Genomic DNA, 15,337 nt, shown 5'->3' with positions numbered 1-15,337 from the left:
TACTAGCTGTGTGACCCTGGGCAAATCACTTAACCCCAATTGCTCACACACACACACACACACACACACACACACACACACACCCTGCATTTCTTTTTGAGAGCTGGTTGTTAAACATTTACCAGTACACCCCTGGATAGGTGGAAGAAACTCTGAAAATATCTCTTCATGCCTCCTTTTGAGCCACATCTAGACAGATCCATGTGAACACATAATCTATGTAAGCAATGAGACACAACCCTTACACTGGCCTAGTAGGTCACTCACTCCAAATCAAATGTCATTATTCTGTTAAATGTGCAAATTAACATCAAATTATTCCTCAGTTAATGACCCCTTAGTGGAGATTGATTCAGAAGTATTCTCTGTAAATTAAAATGGCCCATCTAGGGACATTTTCTGACATAGAAATTATACTTCATTTTATGTGACCCAGTCAGAATACTACTTTCCCTAATTGAATTCAATTAAATTAGATAAACATTTATTAAGTTCCTACTATAAGCAAGACACTGTTGTAGAATCTGGGAATACAAAGATAAAACTAAAGCTGTTCCTGTTCTCATGGGGCTTACATTCTACTGACCTCAAAGTGGTTCAGTCAAATCACCTCAAAAGAGGAAATAGTATTTTAAAAGGACTGGGACAAATGTTCCAATTTTCTTAAAAAGGGAAGAGAATAGAACTTAAACTCTATAGATCAGGGAGCTTGATTGTTATTCCTAGCAAAATTTTAGTCTGCGTTATTAAAGAGAAGATTGCTGACTATCTGGAAAAGGCAACAGTGATCACAATCACACTAAGTTAACTCTACTTCCTTCTTTGACAGGGTTACTAAGACTGGTAGAATAGAAACATGCTATAAATATGTTTTACCAGGGTTTTAGCAAAGTGTTCGGTAGCCTTTCATGCTGTTCTTTGATGAAGAGATATCAACTTAGATAATAATACTAGAATTGAAGACAGATTAAATGCTGAGATAGAAAGTGAAGTCATTAATGGTTGCATGCCATACTCCTAGGAGGTTTTCAGCGGACTGGTATTATTTAACATTTTTATCAGTAACTCAGATAAAGGCTTAGGCAGCATCCTTAGCATATTTTTAGGTAATGTAATCTTGGGACAGATAAATAACTCACTGTATTCTAGGGGTAGCATCCAATAAATCTTGACAAGCTAGAACATTGGGTTGAATATTATGAGATGAAATTTAATAGTGATAAACACACAGTTGTGCATTTGAATTCCGAAACATCAATCTCACAATTACAAGATAGCAGGGGTTTGGCTATAAAATAATTTTTCCCTGAGAAGATCTAGAGGTTTCAGTGGACTTCAACTTCACATGAATCAACAATGTGACATGGTAGATTAAAATGTTGCAATAATTTTGGGCTGTGTTAAGAGAAGTATGTGTTGATGTTGTTGTTTAGACCTTCAGTGGACCCCAACTCTTCTTGACTCTCTGTGGGGTTTTCTTAGCAAGGATACCGGAGTGGTTTGCCACTTCCTTCTCTAGTAGATCACCTTTTGTGGTAGCTTGGGGTAACCCTTCATGGCATAGCTCATAGTTCATTGAGCTATGCAAGCCCTTCTGCCATGACAAGGCAATGATCCAGAAAGGGAAGAGAGATATAGCTTCCATGAACAAGGAAAATGATAGTCTTATTGTGCTTCACCCTGGTCAGACCCCATTTATGAAGTTGCATTCAGTTCTGAGCACTACATTTTAGGAAAGACATGACACACATGGAAATGCCCAGAGAAAGGAGGCCACTTTCATGAAAGGCTTTAAGATCCATGTCATATAATCAGCTGCAGGAACTAGAGATGTTTAATTTGGAAAAGATTAGATTCAGAAGTACCTGTCTTCAAATATTGGGGAGACCTGTCCTGTGAAAGAGGGATTAGACTTGATCTGCTTGGCCCCAGAGGGCAGAAATGGGAGCATTGGGTAGAAGGTACAAAAATACAAATTGAGGCCTGAGATCAGGAGGAAAAAAATGCCTAATAATAAGAGTTATCCTGAAGTAAATGGGATGCCTTGAGAGGTAGTGGGTTCCCTCTCATTGCAGTTCTCCAAAGAATAGTTGACCAACTACATATTGAGTACGTAGAGAGGATTCTTGTAGGTATGAGTTAGATCATGGTCACTGAGGTCCCCTCCAGTTCTGATATTCCATGACTCTATGACATACATGTGAAGGCCATGTCTATTCAAGTTAATTTAATTTAATAGATATTTTTTAAGAACTTTCTGTGCGCAAAGTGCTAGGCTAGGCTCTGGAGATGGCAAGATAAAAATCCAAGTCTTCCCTGTCATCGCAGAACTTATATTCCAATGAGGGATACATGGATGATAAGAGGGTTTATAAAAAAAAAAATAAAACAAAGTGATTTTTAAAAAATAGAAGAGAGAGACAATGCTGGCAACTATGGGCATCAGGAAAAGTGTCCTGCAAGAGGCGGCGTCTTAGCGGTGCTTGGAAGGAAGCCAGGAGGTCCCACAAAGAGGAAATGAGAAGAGAATGCATTCTAGACCTGAATGACCACTCATGCAAAGGCATGGAGACTTCAATAGAATGTCATGCACAATGAACAGCTAGTGGGTCAGTTTACCTAGAACAGAGAATATGTGAAGAAGAATTATAAGTGGGAGTCAGACTGTGGAAGGATTTAAATGACTATTGCATTTTATTCCTGTAGGCAATAGGGAATCATTAAATGAGTGAAATTTGAAAGAGTGAAGGGTTTGGAGAGAAAGATGATGAGTTCTGTTTTGGACATGTTGAGTTTAAGATGACTATGGGGCATCTAGATCAAGATGTTCAAAGAGCAGTTGGAGATGCATATGTATGTATGTATTTTACAAACACTCTTGTGTACATATATTTCTTGTTGGAATACAAGTACTTTAAGGGCAGATTTGATTGCCGATTTGATTGCCCTTTTCCTGGTATTGTTTTTTATCCTGGTATGCTCAGTGCTTAGTAGAGTACTTACACCTTAGTGCAAGTGCTTAATAAATGCTTGTTAAATTGAATTAATTTGAATAGACATGACCTTCAGATGTATTTCATAGACTCATGGAATGTCAGAGCCAGAGGGTACCTCAGTGGCCATCTAGTTTTATCTAGTTATATAGACACACACGTATATATGTGTGTGTGTGTATGTATGTATGTATATATGTGTGTACACATCTATGTGTGTATATATTACACATCTATCTATATCTATTTGTCTGTCATCTATCTATCTATCTATCTATCTATCTATCTATCTATCTATCTATCTGAGAATCATCTGCATAGGGTTGATAATTGAACCCATGAAAGTTTATGAGATCATTGAACAAAATAATACAAAGCAAACAAGGAGGGGCAGGATTTAAAGTGCCTGGGATATATGCAAAAGCAACATAACTATTTCTTCCCATCCTTGTCTTTTTATTTAGTCCCCAACTTTTTATCCTCTTCTCTGACTCCTACTTTCTTTTACTTCTTTCTCTGTTGACTTGATCTAGACTTATTTCTTCCTTTCTACCCTCCCTATCATCAGGAACCATGTAGTTACATGACCATTCAGTCATAGGTTTTCTGGGACAGTCTTGATTTTCAACATTTTGCTCTGTCTACCAATTATCAAAATAATCTCGAGTCAGACTAGATGTCCCAGTTCTCACTTTGGAAAATATGCTCACGATTCTCATGATCCCCCTCAAGAGAGCAGAGGAGGGAGTACTGAGGCAAAGAAAATCTTAGATTTGTGTACATGCAGTTTTTGCCTTTGCCAGCCTTATTCATCCTACAGCAGACCATAACAGCTGACATTTGTAGAGCATTTTGCCTTCCTTAGAAATGTTCTAAGGCTGCAAGACCTCTCGGACATGTTCTCGAGAGCACATTCTTCAGCTACTTGTTAGCCTTTGAGGTTCCTTCCAACTCTGAGATTCCATAATTCTATGACCTTTATTTGTCTCTTCTGCTGGTCCCCTGGCTGGGCTAGAAATCAACCACAATTCCGTTTTACTCTGTGAGTGTGATAGGAGAAGCCAGGGATTAGAAGAGTAAAAGGGATATTACTCTTCAAGAAATTTTTCTTTTCTTTTTCTTTTTCTTTTTTTTTTAACTAGCAGTTTTAACAGCTATATGATCAATACTTCAAAAGATCTTTTTGTTTCTTTCTGGTCATTCATTTCTCTAGTGACCTCTTTTCTGATTCCATTTATATCAGGAATGTCAAGATTAATATGATTCAGGTCAGTACGTCCATTCCTGGGTCAGTGGAAAAAGATCTCACGTTTAGAGTACCAAGAACTAAGTAAACTTTTATGGAGCCTAGTTTTAGCATCCTCTATCTCCTTTCCTGTCTCTCTGCCACTGTCACTACATATGCCAAAGAGTGATACCCAGGACAAATGACTGTTTTATGTCATTTTTGTTTTCTTTTAATGTTTAATGTCATTTAATATTTATATTTAATATTACTTTATTATGTCATATTTTATTTCATGGGTTTCTACAGCAAAAGAATTAATTAGCCACTGGCAAGCCTACTGGACGTGTTCATCTCAGGTGTTGAGTTTTTCTTTACTTAACCAGGCCGGTCTTCAGAATATGATATTACAACCATTCCAGGAACTTTTTAACTTGGGAGAACCTGCTGGAGCTTATGCTCAGCTGGCATGGCCTTTGAGAGCTCATGGATACTGCAATGCCATGATAGGCATCAGAGGAGGACTTAATGGGGCATCACTATTGGGGATAGACATTTTAAATCATTTTTAGGCATTAGCTGCGTGACCCTGGGCAAGTCATTTAACCCTGTTTGCTTTAGTTACTCATCTGTAAGATGAGCTGGAGAAGGAAATAGCAAAGTACTCCAGTATCTTTGCCAAGAAAACCCCAAATGGGGTCATGAGGAGTCAGACACGACTGATATGACTGAACAACAACAAATACTATCCACTAATCCACATTGCTTTTCCAAAATGAGCTTCTCACATTAAACAAATCCTGAGTCCCTGGAATCTATCTCTATTTCTGGGTTACCTCCTACAGGTGATTAAGGGTAGGGTCTTATGCCTACATCCTTCTCTAAGGTTAATGGAGATCTTCAAATCTCTCCTCTCTTTACCTTACCTCACTAGCTAATATTAATATTAATTAGAGGAAGGTAGGTGGTGCAGTGGATAGAGTGCTGGGTCTGGAGTCAGGGAGACCTGAGTTCAAATCTAGCCTCAGACACTTACTAGCTGTGTGACACTAGGCAAGTCACTTAACCACTCTCTACCTCAGTTTCCCCAATTATAAAATGGGGATATTAGTATCACTTTCTTCCCAGCATTGTTGTGAGGATCAAATAAGATAATATTTGTTAAGTGCTTATCACATAGCAGGCTCTTAACAAATGCTTGTTCCCTTCCCCACCCCACTCAAAAAAGTTTTGACTTCCCAAAGCTGGGTTTCCTGGAATTTACTCTCTACCAGGGGAAACTGCCCTTAGCAGCTTCCCCATGAATCAGTCTTACCCCACATGATACCTATTTTCTATTGGAATAACTTTGCATAACTTGGTAATTATTCCTGCGTAATTTTTTTTCTCATGTTGATGGAAAATTCCCCTGAGAGGTGAACTGAAAAACAGAAATGACTTCATTTGCTGAGCCACCAACAAAGCTGGGAGTCACAATCTTATAAAACCTGTCAACCCTTAGTAAACAACTCTGTTTCCCAAGGCAGGCGGAGAGAAACAAAGGAGCACTCCTATGTAAACAGACAGTACCCAGTGCCCAAGAGCAATCATCTCATTAAGACCTGCTTTTGGCTTTTATAACTCTCTTTCCAAGCAGATGTCTGACATCTGACAGCCTGGCCCAAGAGAGAGTCTAAACTTCAAGTCAGACACTCCCCATTCTTGAGGCTGACAACTTCTTATAGCCCTGGGAGCCTGTAATGTGTCAGGTACCTGTCAATTTATGGGCATAAAAATCCAGGGCTCAAAGATGCCCTAGGAAATGACCAAGTGCACCCCATTGCCTATGGGTATGACAGACACCCAACTCATCTTTGTATCCCCAGTGCTTTGGCATGTGAGAAGTGCTTAATAAATGCTTACTGATTGATTGAACTGCCTATACCGAGACCAAATTCAAATTCCATCTTAGAAACTTGCTAAACAGATAAATCACTTAATCTCCTTGAGCTTCAGTATTACTATCTATAAAATAGGAATAATAATCAGAACCATTAGAAGTAATGTGGCATAGTGGATAGAAAACCTTCCTTGGAATCATAAGACCTGTGTTCAAATTCCATCTCTCATACATATCAGCTATGTGATTCTGGGCAAATGATTTAACGTGCCAATGCCCCCAGGCAATTTTGTAAGAATATAAGTTTCTGACCAGTTGCCAGTTTTCATTGCTACAGTGCCACAGTTCCCATACTAGTAAAATCGTAGGTCTTGCATTCTATCTCCCCTTTCCCCTCCATAAAAAATCAGAGTTAAACTAGAACATGGTAACCAAGTATTTGCCCTAAGGTGCCAAATTTAGGAGGTGTTGGCATCAGTTTTGGTCAACAGGGAATTTATTAAGTACAAACCAAGGGCCAAGCACGGTGTTAAGCACTTAGGATACAACAGAAGGGCAGAAATAATTTCTGTCTTCAAAGATCTCATAATCTATTGGATCTTATAGTCAGTTAACAGCACAAAAAGAGTAGAGCTTTGTACAGTTAGCAAAAATAATTAATCAAACAAGGAAGGTATCATATGCCACTTCCCCTTTTAATCCAGACTCATCCTATGCTCCTTTACTCCATTCAGGTTTGCCCCAGGTATAATTTATGGTGTTTACCTGCCCCAGGCTCAAATATTCTTAGTTATAGCTGTGATAAAAATGTTGTCTCTATTAATGTTAATAATAACAAGTAGAACAATAACGACAATAATTCCTACCAAGCAACATTGTTATACATTGCCTGTAATTATGATTAATAACAGCATAAATGATAACAAAACTGCCTATCTCACAGAAGTGTGTGGGCATCGAATGAGATGACTTATATAAAATGCTTTGTAAACTGTAAGATGCCATATAAATGTGGAACCATTACTTTAAAATATCTCTACAACCATGTGTAGCAAAAAGGAAAATGGTAGGTTCTTTTTCTTGAATAAATGGGAAAATTAAGTTTCTCCAAGTTTAATGAGTTACCTAATGCCTTATATTTGTTTATTATTTTATATTCATACATATTTGAATGAATGAATTTTTTAATTTATTAAGAATTTAGTACATATCAGGCAATAGAAAAACAAAAAGAGAGACAGCCTTTGTTCTCATGACCCTTACATTCTACTAGGGGGAGACAACACAAAGAGGGGAATAGTGAGCAGAGAAGGCAGTTTTTCTCTGGGGAGTCACAGAGATGAAATAATGATGTACAAGGCAACAAACTGATGTGGCCTTTTAAGAATGCTAAGGCTAATGTTAATTTGATTATCATACCCAGAACAAAAGGTGCAAGGTGGAGAGGTGGCATCAGGCAGATTGATGACAAAATGGTTTGGAGATGGCATGTGAAGTTAAAGCAGGGTGTTTGGCCAGCTGGATGTTGTAGTCTAAGGGGGCTAGTTTGAATTCACTCATTTGAACTCACTAATCAAGAAGGCTTGGCCCCAGGTCGGCAAAGAAATTCAAGAGAGTAGTGGATTTACCCACCCAAAGGATTAAGTGAAAGCATTCTGGAAATACAGATCTGGTATAGAGGGGTGCTATCATTGGTAGGCAGATGGAGAGATGGGTTGGGTGGTTTGGGAAGCCATAACTGATTTCAGCACAAATTCACTTGTCTCCTTGAAGCTTGCAAAATTAGCATGTGTACATAATATAAAAAATTAGTTCTACATGTACATGTATCTATAGTTACATCTATATACATCTGTAGATATAGATATCTTCCAGGGTCAAAGGAAGTAGATCTTCAGGGATAGTCTTACAGGGGAAGAATGAAGGATTATGGGAGGGGCAAAATAGTAGAATTCAAGGAAGCCCACTGATGTCTCCCACCAGGCCTTATGTAGCTTGGTCTCTTCAAGCAGGGAAGATTAACTAGTGGAAGCTAGTGACAGGGTTATAGAATGACAGGAGAGGCAGGGGCAGCTCCTTGAGCCAGGGAGCACAGGCTTGGGCAGAGTTAGCCTTGACAGCTCGACTGAAGGGTTATCTGGTAGTTGTAGCAGCCACAGACTACATAAGCTCGGCATCCCCTTGTCCTTCCCCGTGAATTGCCATCACCGGTCGGCCTACTAACTAGTACATGGTAAACAGACCATGCCTGAAGAAACTGAGTGGAGAAGTAAGAGCAAAAAGGGAAGAAGGCTAAGGACTGAGCTTTGGAAAATAACCATATTCTTGTGTGTGTATGTGTGTGTGTGTGTGTGTGTGTGTGTGTGTGTGTGTGTGCATGTGTGTGAGTGTGAGAGAGAGAGAGAGTGTGAAAGAGAGGAGAGAGAGAGAGAGAATGGGTCTAGAAATTATATATATATATATATATACACACACACACACACATATATGTGTATATGTGTTTATATACTCACACACACATACACACTTGGTACACAGTAGGTACTAAGTAAATGCTTATTGTGAGTTTCAAAATATCAAGACAGCGAGTCCCTGGGAATCTGAGCATTGAGGCCTCCTAGCTTCCCAACGTCCCAGAATCCCACCACACAGGAATCTGGAAGTTGAGTTCATGTAGCATTTTGCAGCCAAGCAATGATGTTTTGAGGTGTGAGTAAATATCCCTTTTTAAAAGCTAATTGACATTAAGTGGTTAAATGGAACTAGCATTAGTCACTCACTGGAAGCTAACAGTGGGGGGGAGCAAAGCCAGTGGAGGCTTGAGCCAATTGCATTAGAGAAGAGACTTTCCACCCCCTCAGAATGCCCCTAGAACCCAGAAGGGAAGAGAGCAGGGGCTGGCTCTGAGAAGGTGGGTCAGGGCATGCTCATCATAAAACAAGTACTTTGAGGGAAGGGCTATTTTAAGCTACATTTGTGTTCCTATGGCCTAGAGCACTTAGGGACCTAACACATAGTAAACACTTAATGAATAATGCTTGTTGATTTGACTTGCTGAGTAGAAGGTTAATGAATACTTTTTTTGGATTATATTTTATTGGTGATCAATCAACCTATTCATGTTAATCTTTTGATAATGGACATATAATCCATTCCCAGACAGTATAGTATAGAGTAATGATGGCGATCTTGGAGTCAGCAGAAACCTGTATTAAAATCCCACCTTGGACACTATGACCATGAAAGAGTCATTTAAACTTTTTTGGCTTGATTTTCCACATCTATATAATGGAGACAGTAACATCTGTATATCTACCTAACAGGGTTGTTGTGGAACTTAAATGAGACAATATACTTTAAAAATCTCAAAACACTACATGAATCTCTGTTATTTTTATTACCACTGTATTGAGTACCAGCAAAGGAGGACCTTCCAAGGCCTGTGCTACACAAGGTCTAAGGGTCATCTCCAGGCCATTAGGAAGCATTCCAGGAGGAATTTAGTAGAGGCTATAGGGATCATGGCCAGAATCTGAAAAAGTTCAGACTCTGGAAACAAAGGACCTGGGTTTAATCTTATCTCTGTCACTTAGTATCTGTGTGACCTTGGATAAGTGTCTTAACCTCTCTTGGCTTTAGCTTCCTCATCTATGAAATTAGGGGGTTAGACTAGATGGCATCTAGCATCCGTTCCATTCCAATTGTTTTTTTTTTTGAGGCAATTGAGGTTAAATGACTTGCCCAGTTTCACCCAGTTAGTAAGAGTCCAAAGACAGATTTATAGTCTTTTTTTTTTTTGAGGCAATCAGGATTAAGTGACTTGCCCAGGGTCACACAGCTAGTAAACATCTCTAAACCTGTGATCCTAAACATGAGAAATCAGAAAGTGATCTAGCTTCAGAAGAATGAGAAGTTTATATTCAACCTGTGAAATATTGGTAGGATACCACAGCGGAATATCTCAGATCCCCGCGGTGGTTAGGGGAAAGAGTACTAGAGACTTGGGGTTAAATCACAGATCTGGCACTAACTAGCCATGTGACCTTGGCCAAGTCCTTTCTTCTGTCTTGCCCTCAGTTTGCTTATTTATAAAGAGGAGGGATTGTATACTCTCAAAGATTCCTTTTAACTTTCTGTTGCTATGACTGTAGCAAAAGCAAGCAATCAAGTTTGAAATCAAAGCATGGGGTATCACAAAAGAGAAGAATGTGTGGAATAATGCCTAGGCTGTAATGTAAGAATCACCTCTTATATAAAGCCTGTGCATTTTCTCAGCAGTGAAGCCAGGAACTCTTAGGAGATGGTTCAAGGTATGTACTTCTGTGAAATAGCAAGTGTCACCTGATGCTTTTTAAAAGGACAAACACAAGCATGTCAGAGACTCCAAAAAGGATTCCAACTGCTGGGTAAGGAACAGAAGAAGTTCGTGGCTGAAGAGGAGAAATGGGCATAGCTGTCTTTGATGTCTAGCCTGCCTCCAGCGTGGGTCCTTGATTGGACTCACTAGAAAACTTCTGTCTGGTATCATCAATTTCTCCACCCACTACGTGGAGAGTACATTTCAGGGCTATTCCAAGGCTTACTTGGGTACTGAGTGATTCTATAACCCTGCCAAAATAGAAATGTTATAAACTCTTCAATGCTATAAATACAATCTTGCCTCTCTGGCTCAGCACCTCTGTGAGAGAAGAAGGAAAAAAATGAGTTCTAAAATAGTCTTGAGGTCTGAAAATAACAAGGAAAAATATAGCTATACAGCTATATTTATATATCTATACAGCTATATTTATATATCTATACACACATATGTGTATATATGTGCAGAAATATATGTACATGTATCATATATGTATGTATATATATGAGACAGAAAGTTCCAAAGTCTTGGTATAATTTAAAGTTTTAATAATTAAAACTTTGTTAAGACTCTTGGAACACCGTATGTGTGTATGTGTGTGCATATATATACACATACATATATATTTATGTATATATATAAATACATACATATATTTATGTATATATACATATATAAATACATACATATACATACACACACCCTTCTGCATATCAAATAGAGATGTTCTCAGTGTTAGCTTTTCCCCTAGGAGGCAGATCCAGGGGATCTTTGTTATGAACTTACTGTTACTGTATTAAACTGAGCTGCAAAATTAAAAAAAAACTTGCATCTAATTTTAGCAAGTCCAAAGACACGGCCACATGGCAAAATTGCCTCAAAAAAACAATTGGAATGGAATGGATGCTAGATGCCATCTAGTCTAACCCCCTAATTTCATAGATGAGGAAGCTAAAGCCAAGAGAGGTTAAGACACTTATCCAAGGTCACACAGATACTAAGTGACAGAGATAAGATTAAACCCAGGTCCTTTGTTTCCAGAGTCTGAACTTTTTCAGATTCTGGCCATGATCCCTATAGCCTCTACTAAATTCCTCCTGGAATGCTTCCTAATGGCCTGGAGATGACCCTTAGACCTTGTGTAGCACAGGCCTTGGAAGGTCCTCCTTTGCTGGTACTCAATACAGTGGTAATAAAAATAACAGAGATTCATGTAGTGTTTTGAGATTTTTAAAGTATATTGTCTCATTTAAGTTCCAAGTTTCAAATAGAAAAGACCTAGCTCTCTGGATAAAAGAGGGAGAGGGGCTGGTTGTTTCAGATCTTTGACTTGAAAGCTGAATTCCTCCCTCCCCACTCAGGACAGTGAAAACTGTGCTTTGATTATAGGGTACCTAGTTTGGTTCTGTATGTAACTCAGGTTGCCCATCTACTTTGACAAATCTCTCTCTCACCAGAGAATAGTACTACCAATTTTATAGTCCCTCCTAAACCCTCAAGGGAGTCAGTCAACAAACATTTTTAGTGACTACTATGTACTAAATTCTGCATGGGGCCACCTTGGGCCTAGGAAAACCATGTTTCTAGCTATGTAATCTCAGAATTTGAAGAGACTTTCTGGATATTATGGCATAATGGAAAGAACCCTGGATTTGGAGTCAGAAAACCGAGGTGTGAAACTTAGCTTTGGGATGAACCGTATTACTTTGGTCAAGTCACTTAACCTCTGTCTCAATTTTCCCATATGTCAAAAAGAAGGACTTTTTGAAAAAAAAATTAATCCTCTTTCAGTTCTAAATCTATGATTCTATGGTATAAGAGGAATCACTACTATTACATACCTGACAACTAGTCTTTTAGCCTTCACTTAGAGGCCTACACCAACAAATCCCGGATTTGTTCTGTGAAGTTTGGATTCAGGCAAAGGGCCACACTTGAGGACCTAGAGGGCCACATGTGGCCTTGAGGCTGCAGGTTCCCCACCCCTGGCCTACACTGAGAGGAAACCTAGTACCTTCAAAGGTATCCCATTCTCCTTTTAGATGGCTGTGGTAATTGGGAAGCTTTTCCATATATCCAGCCTGAATCTGTCTTATTGTAACTTCTACTCACCACTACTAGTTCTGCACACCAAGGTTTAACAGAACAAGTCTAATCCCCTTTCCATGGGAGGACCCTTAAGATCCTTGAAGTCAATTATTATATTCCCCCAAATCTTTTCCTCTGTAGGCTGAATATCCCCAGTTCCTTCGAGTCATCCTCATGTAATATGAACTCAAGACTCTTCACCCTTCTTTGTGCTTTCCTGCTTAATCTTCTTATCAAAATGACTCAGACTCACCTTTGGTCTCCTCCACTCAGGGCTTAGAATGCTTTTTCATGCATGAGTCTCTGCCCTATGGCACTGTCATTGGCCAGGAATATGGCATCTTCGAATAGCCTGCCTCTCCTTAAACAGTGATTCCTCAAGGAGGTGAAGTCCTGCTTTTTGAATTGTATGATGCTATCTGTGGTGTTGAAATATCTTGGCATCATCTGGTTATAGAACATGGCTTCTCCAAAGAATAACCTCTTTCTCTGGTAAGAAAGAAAGAATTCTGGTAAGAGTGAGTCACCTATTCTTTCATGGTCTCTTCTGGCTTATTCCAATGTATATGAAAATGTTCATATAGCTCTGTCCTCTACATTCAAAGAGGACATTGTGAACCCAGTCAACAAGGTGGTACCCTGGGGCATTGAGATACTTTTGCAAGATAACCAAAATCCCTGTATTCTTTTGCCCAGAGATGCCACATTCTCTCAATTAGAGCTTCCTTCTTTCCTCTTCCTCTATTCTCTCAACCAAGGGAATACTAGCTTTGGATGAATGGCTGGACTCAGAGTTTCCCACAGAGAAACAGAACTCTCACCCTAAAGGCAAGAGGCTCTCATCAGCTGAACCAACCAGTTTCAACAGAGAAATGTTCATTCAATCAATCATGCTACAAACATTTATTAGGCACCTACTTTCTTCAAAGCATGATGCTAGACACTGTATGTACAATGATGAATAAGATATGGTTCCTATCTTCAGGGAAATTATGATTTAAGGTATGCATATTGATCATTGTAATACAAAATATAATAAGTGCATTAAAAGATTATGAATAAAGTTCCTGAAGATTGGGGCAATGGGCAAATCACTTTGTTTCGAGAGTAATCAGGAAAGAATTCCTAGAAGAGACTGGCATTTGTACTGCTTAGGTCTTCAAGGTTAGGTAAGATTTCAATAGATATATGGGGATAGGATAGGGAAGGAATATAGGTATAGAGAATGATACAAGCCAAGGCATGGAGTGAAGTAGTTCAGTTTTGGGAAGCATAAACCAAATTACTCTGCCCGGGTAGGTTGTCTTGAAATTGTGGAGGACTTTGAAGGGAAGACTAAGGAATTTGGATTTTATCTGGTAAACAATGGAAAGGCATTAAAGAATTCTGAATGCGGTCAGAACTGTGATGTAGGAAAATTAATCTAATAGTGTTGAGCAGGATTGGAGGAAGGAGAGATTTAATTCAGGAAGGCCAGTTAGGAGATGATTTCATTAGATAAATGACAGACTGAACTAGGGTGATGGTCTTGGGAGTAGAAAGGAAGGGAAAGGTGGATGTTGTAGAGGTCAACTCTACAGGATTTTCTTGCAGTATGCACTGTATAGGAGAAAAAGAAGTGGCAATATTCTCCAGCAGCTGCTACTTTCTGGTGCTAGAGAGAGCGGAAAAGACAGAGACAAATCCTCCTGTCAGGAATACCAGTGAGAAGGGCAGAACAGAGGGGAGCTTTGCTCTGCTGTCCAGAAATGCATTCCATTTGTACCTATCCAGTTTCAGCTTTGCTATCTTTCTGTACCACACAGAGAGCTATCAGAGAACATCCTAGCTCCTCATTCTCTTAGGATGGCTTCTGAAAGATTCCAGCACCACACTTTAATCATGCAACAAGAGAAGCCAATGCATGTTTTTCCCTTTGTCTTTTCATTTTTGCTTTCCCTGTTTGTGTAAGACAAAAGAAGAAGAAGAAGAAGAAGAAGAAGAAGAAGAAGAAGAAGAAGAAGAAGAAGAAGAAGAAGAAGAAGAAGAAGAAGAAGAAGAAGAAGAAGAAGAAGAGTGTGCGACCAGGGCCCGTGGAGGAGAAATGTCAGACATCATTGCCTCAAGGAAAGGCCTTAAAAAGAAGGTGTGCATGCCATTCCACACTGAATTCTTAAAAACCACTGTGGATTTGCAGTGGCTTTATTCACATCCCAGGGCATGGCATGGTGGTGTGGAAAGAGGGCTAGAGCTGGAGTCAAAAACACCTAAGTTTAAATCTCATCTCTGATACTTTATTGTCTGTGTGACCCTGGTTAAGTCATTCAACATTGCTGGAACTCCAGTTTCTTCTGTATAAAATGGAGATAATGATATAGGTACTACCTACTTTATAACCTTGTTAAAAGGCTCAGTAATCTATGATAAGCGATCTGCAAACTTCCAAGTACTCAAGGGAGTTTGTCCTTAGAACCAGATCTGTTCAAACCAGTTAAAACTGCTCAAAACCAGGTTAGACCAGTCCAAACTGCTTCAGATGGTATGACCTGTTTAAAACAGTTTGGACTAATTTAGATGCTGTGAACCAGTTTAGAGACAGGTTTAAACTGATGGTTTAGACTGGTCTGAACTGGTTTTGACTGGTTTAAACAGATTTTTATGGTTTAAGTGGGTTTGAATTGGTTTAGACTTATTTGAACTGGTTTAAGCCAGTCCTGAATGGCTTTGACTTGTTTGAACCTATTTTTACTGGTTTGAACTGGTCTTAACTGGTTATAACTGATTTTGACTGGCTTCAACCAGTTTTGACTGGTTTG

General features: G+C 39.1%; 1 protein-coding gene across 1 annotated transcript in view; it reads right to left on the bottom strand.

The window, feature by feature from the left end:
- The window catches only part of LOC110206692 (calpain-13), a 79,626-nt gene extending 66,598 nt beyond the window's left edge, over positions 1–13,028 (bottom strand). Inside the window, 1 exon segment of the mRNA XM_078149156.1 lies at positions 12,828–13,028. Coding sequence (XP_078005282.1) covers positions 12,828–13,004 — 177 coding nt within the window. The 5' untranslated portion in view covers positions 13,005–13,028.
- Between the last annotated feature and the right edge of the window lie 2,309 nt (positions 13,029–15,337).

Source organism: Phascolarctos cinereus, unplaced genomic scaffold (genome assembly GCF_003287225.1).
Source record: "Phascolarctos cinereus isolate Bilbo 61053 unplaced genomic scaffold, phaCin_HiC Scaffold_2;HRSCAF=192, whole genome shotgun sequence".
NCBI classification, from domain to species: Eukaryota; Metazoa; Chordata; class Mammalia; order Diprotodontia; family Phascolarctidae; genus Phascolarctos; species Phascolarctos cinereus.
This window is presented reverse-complemented; position numbering and strand designations above follow the sequence as displayed.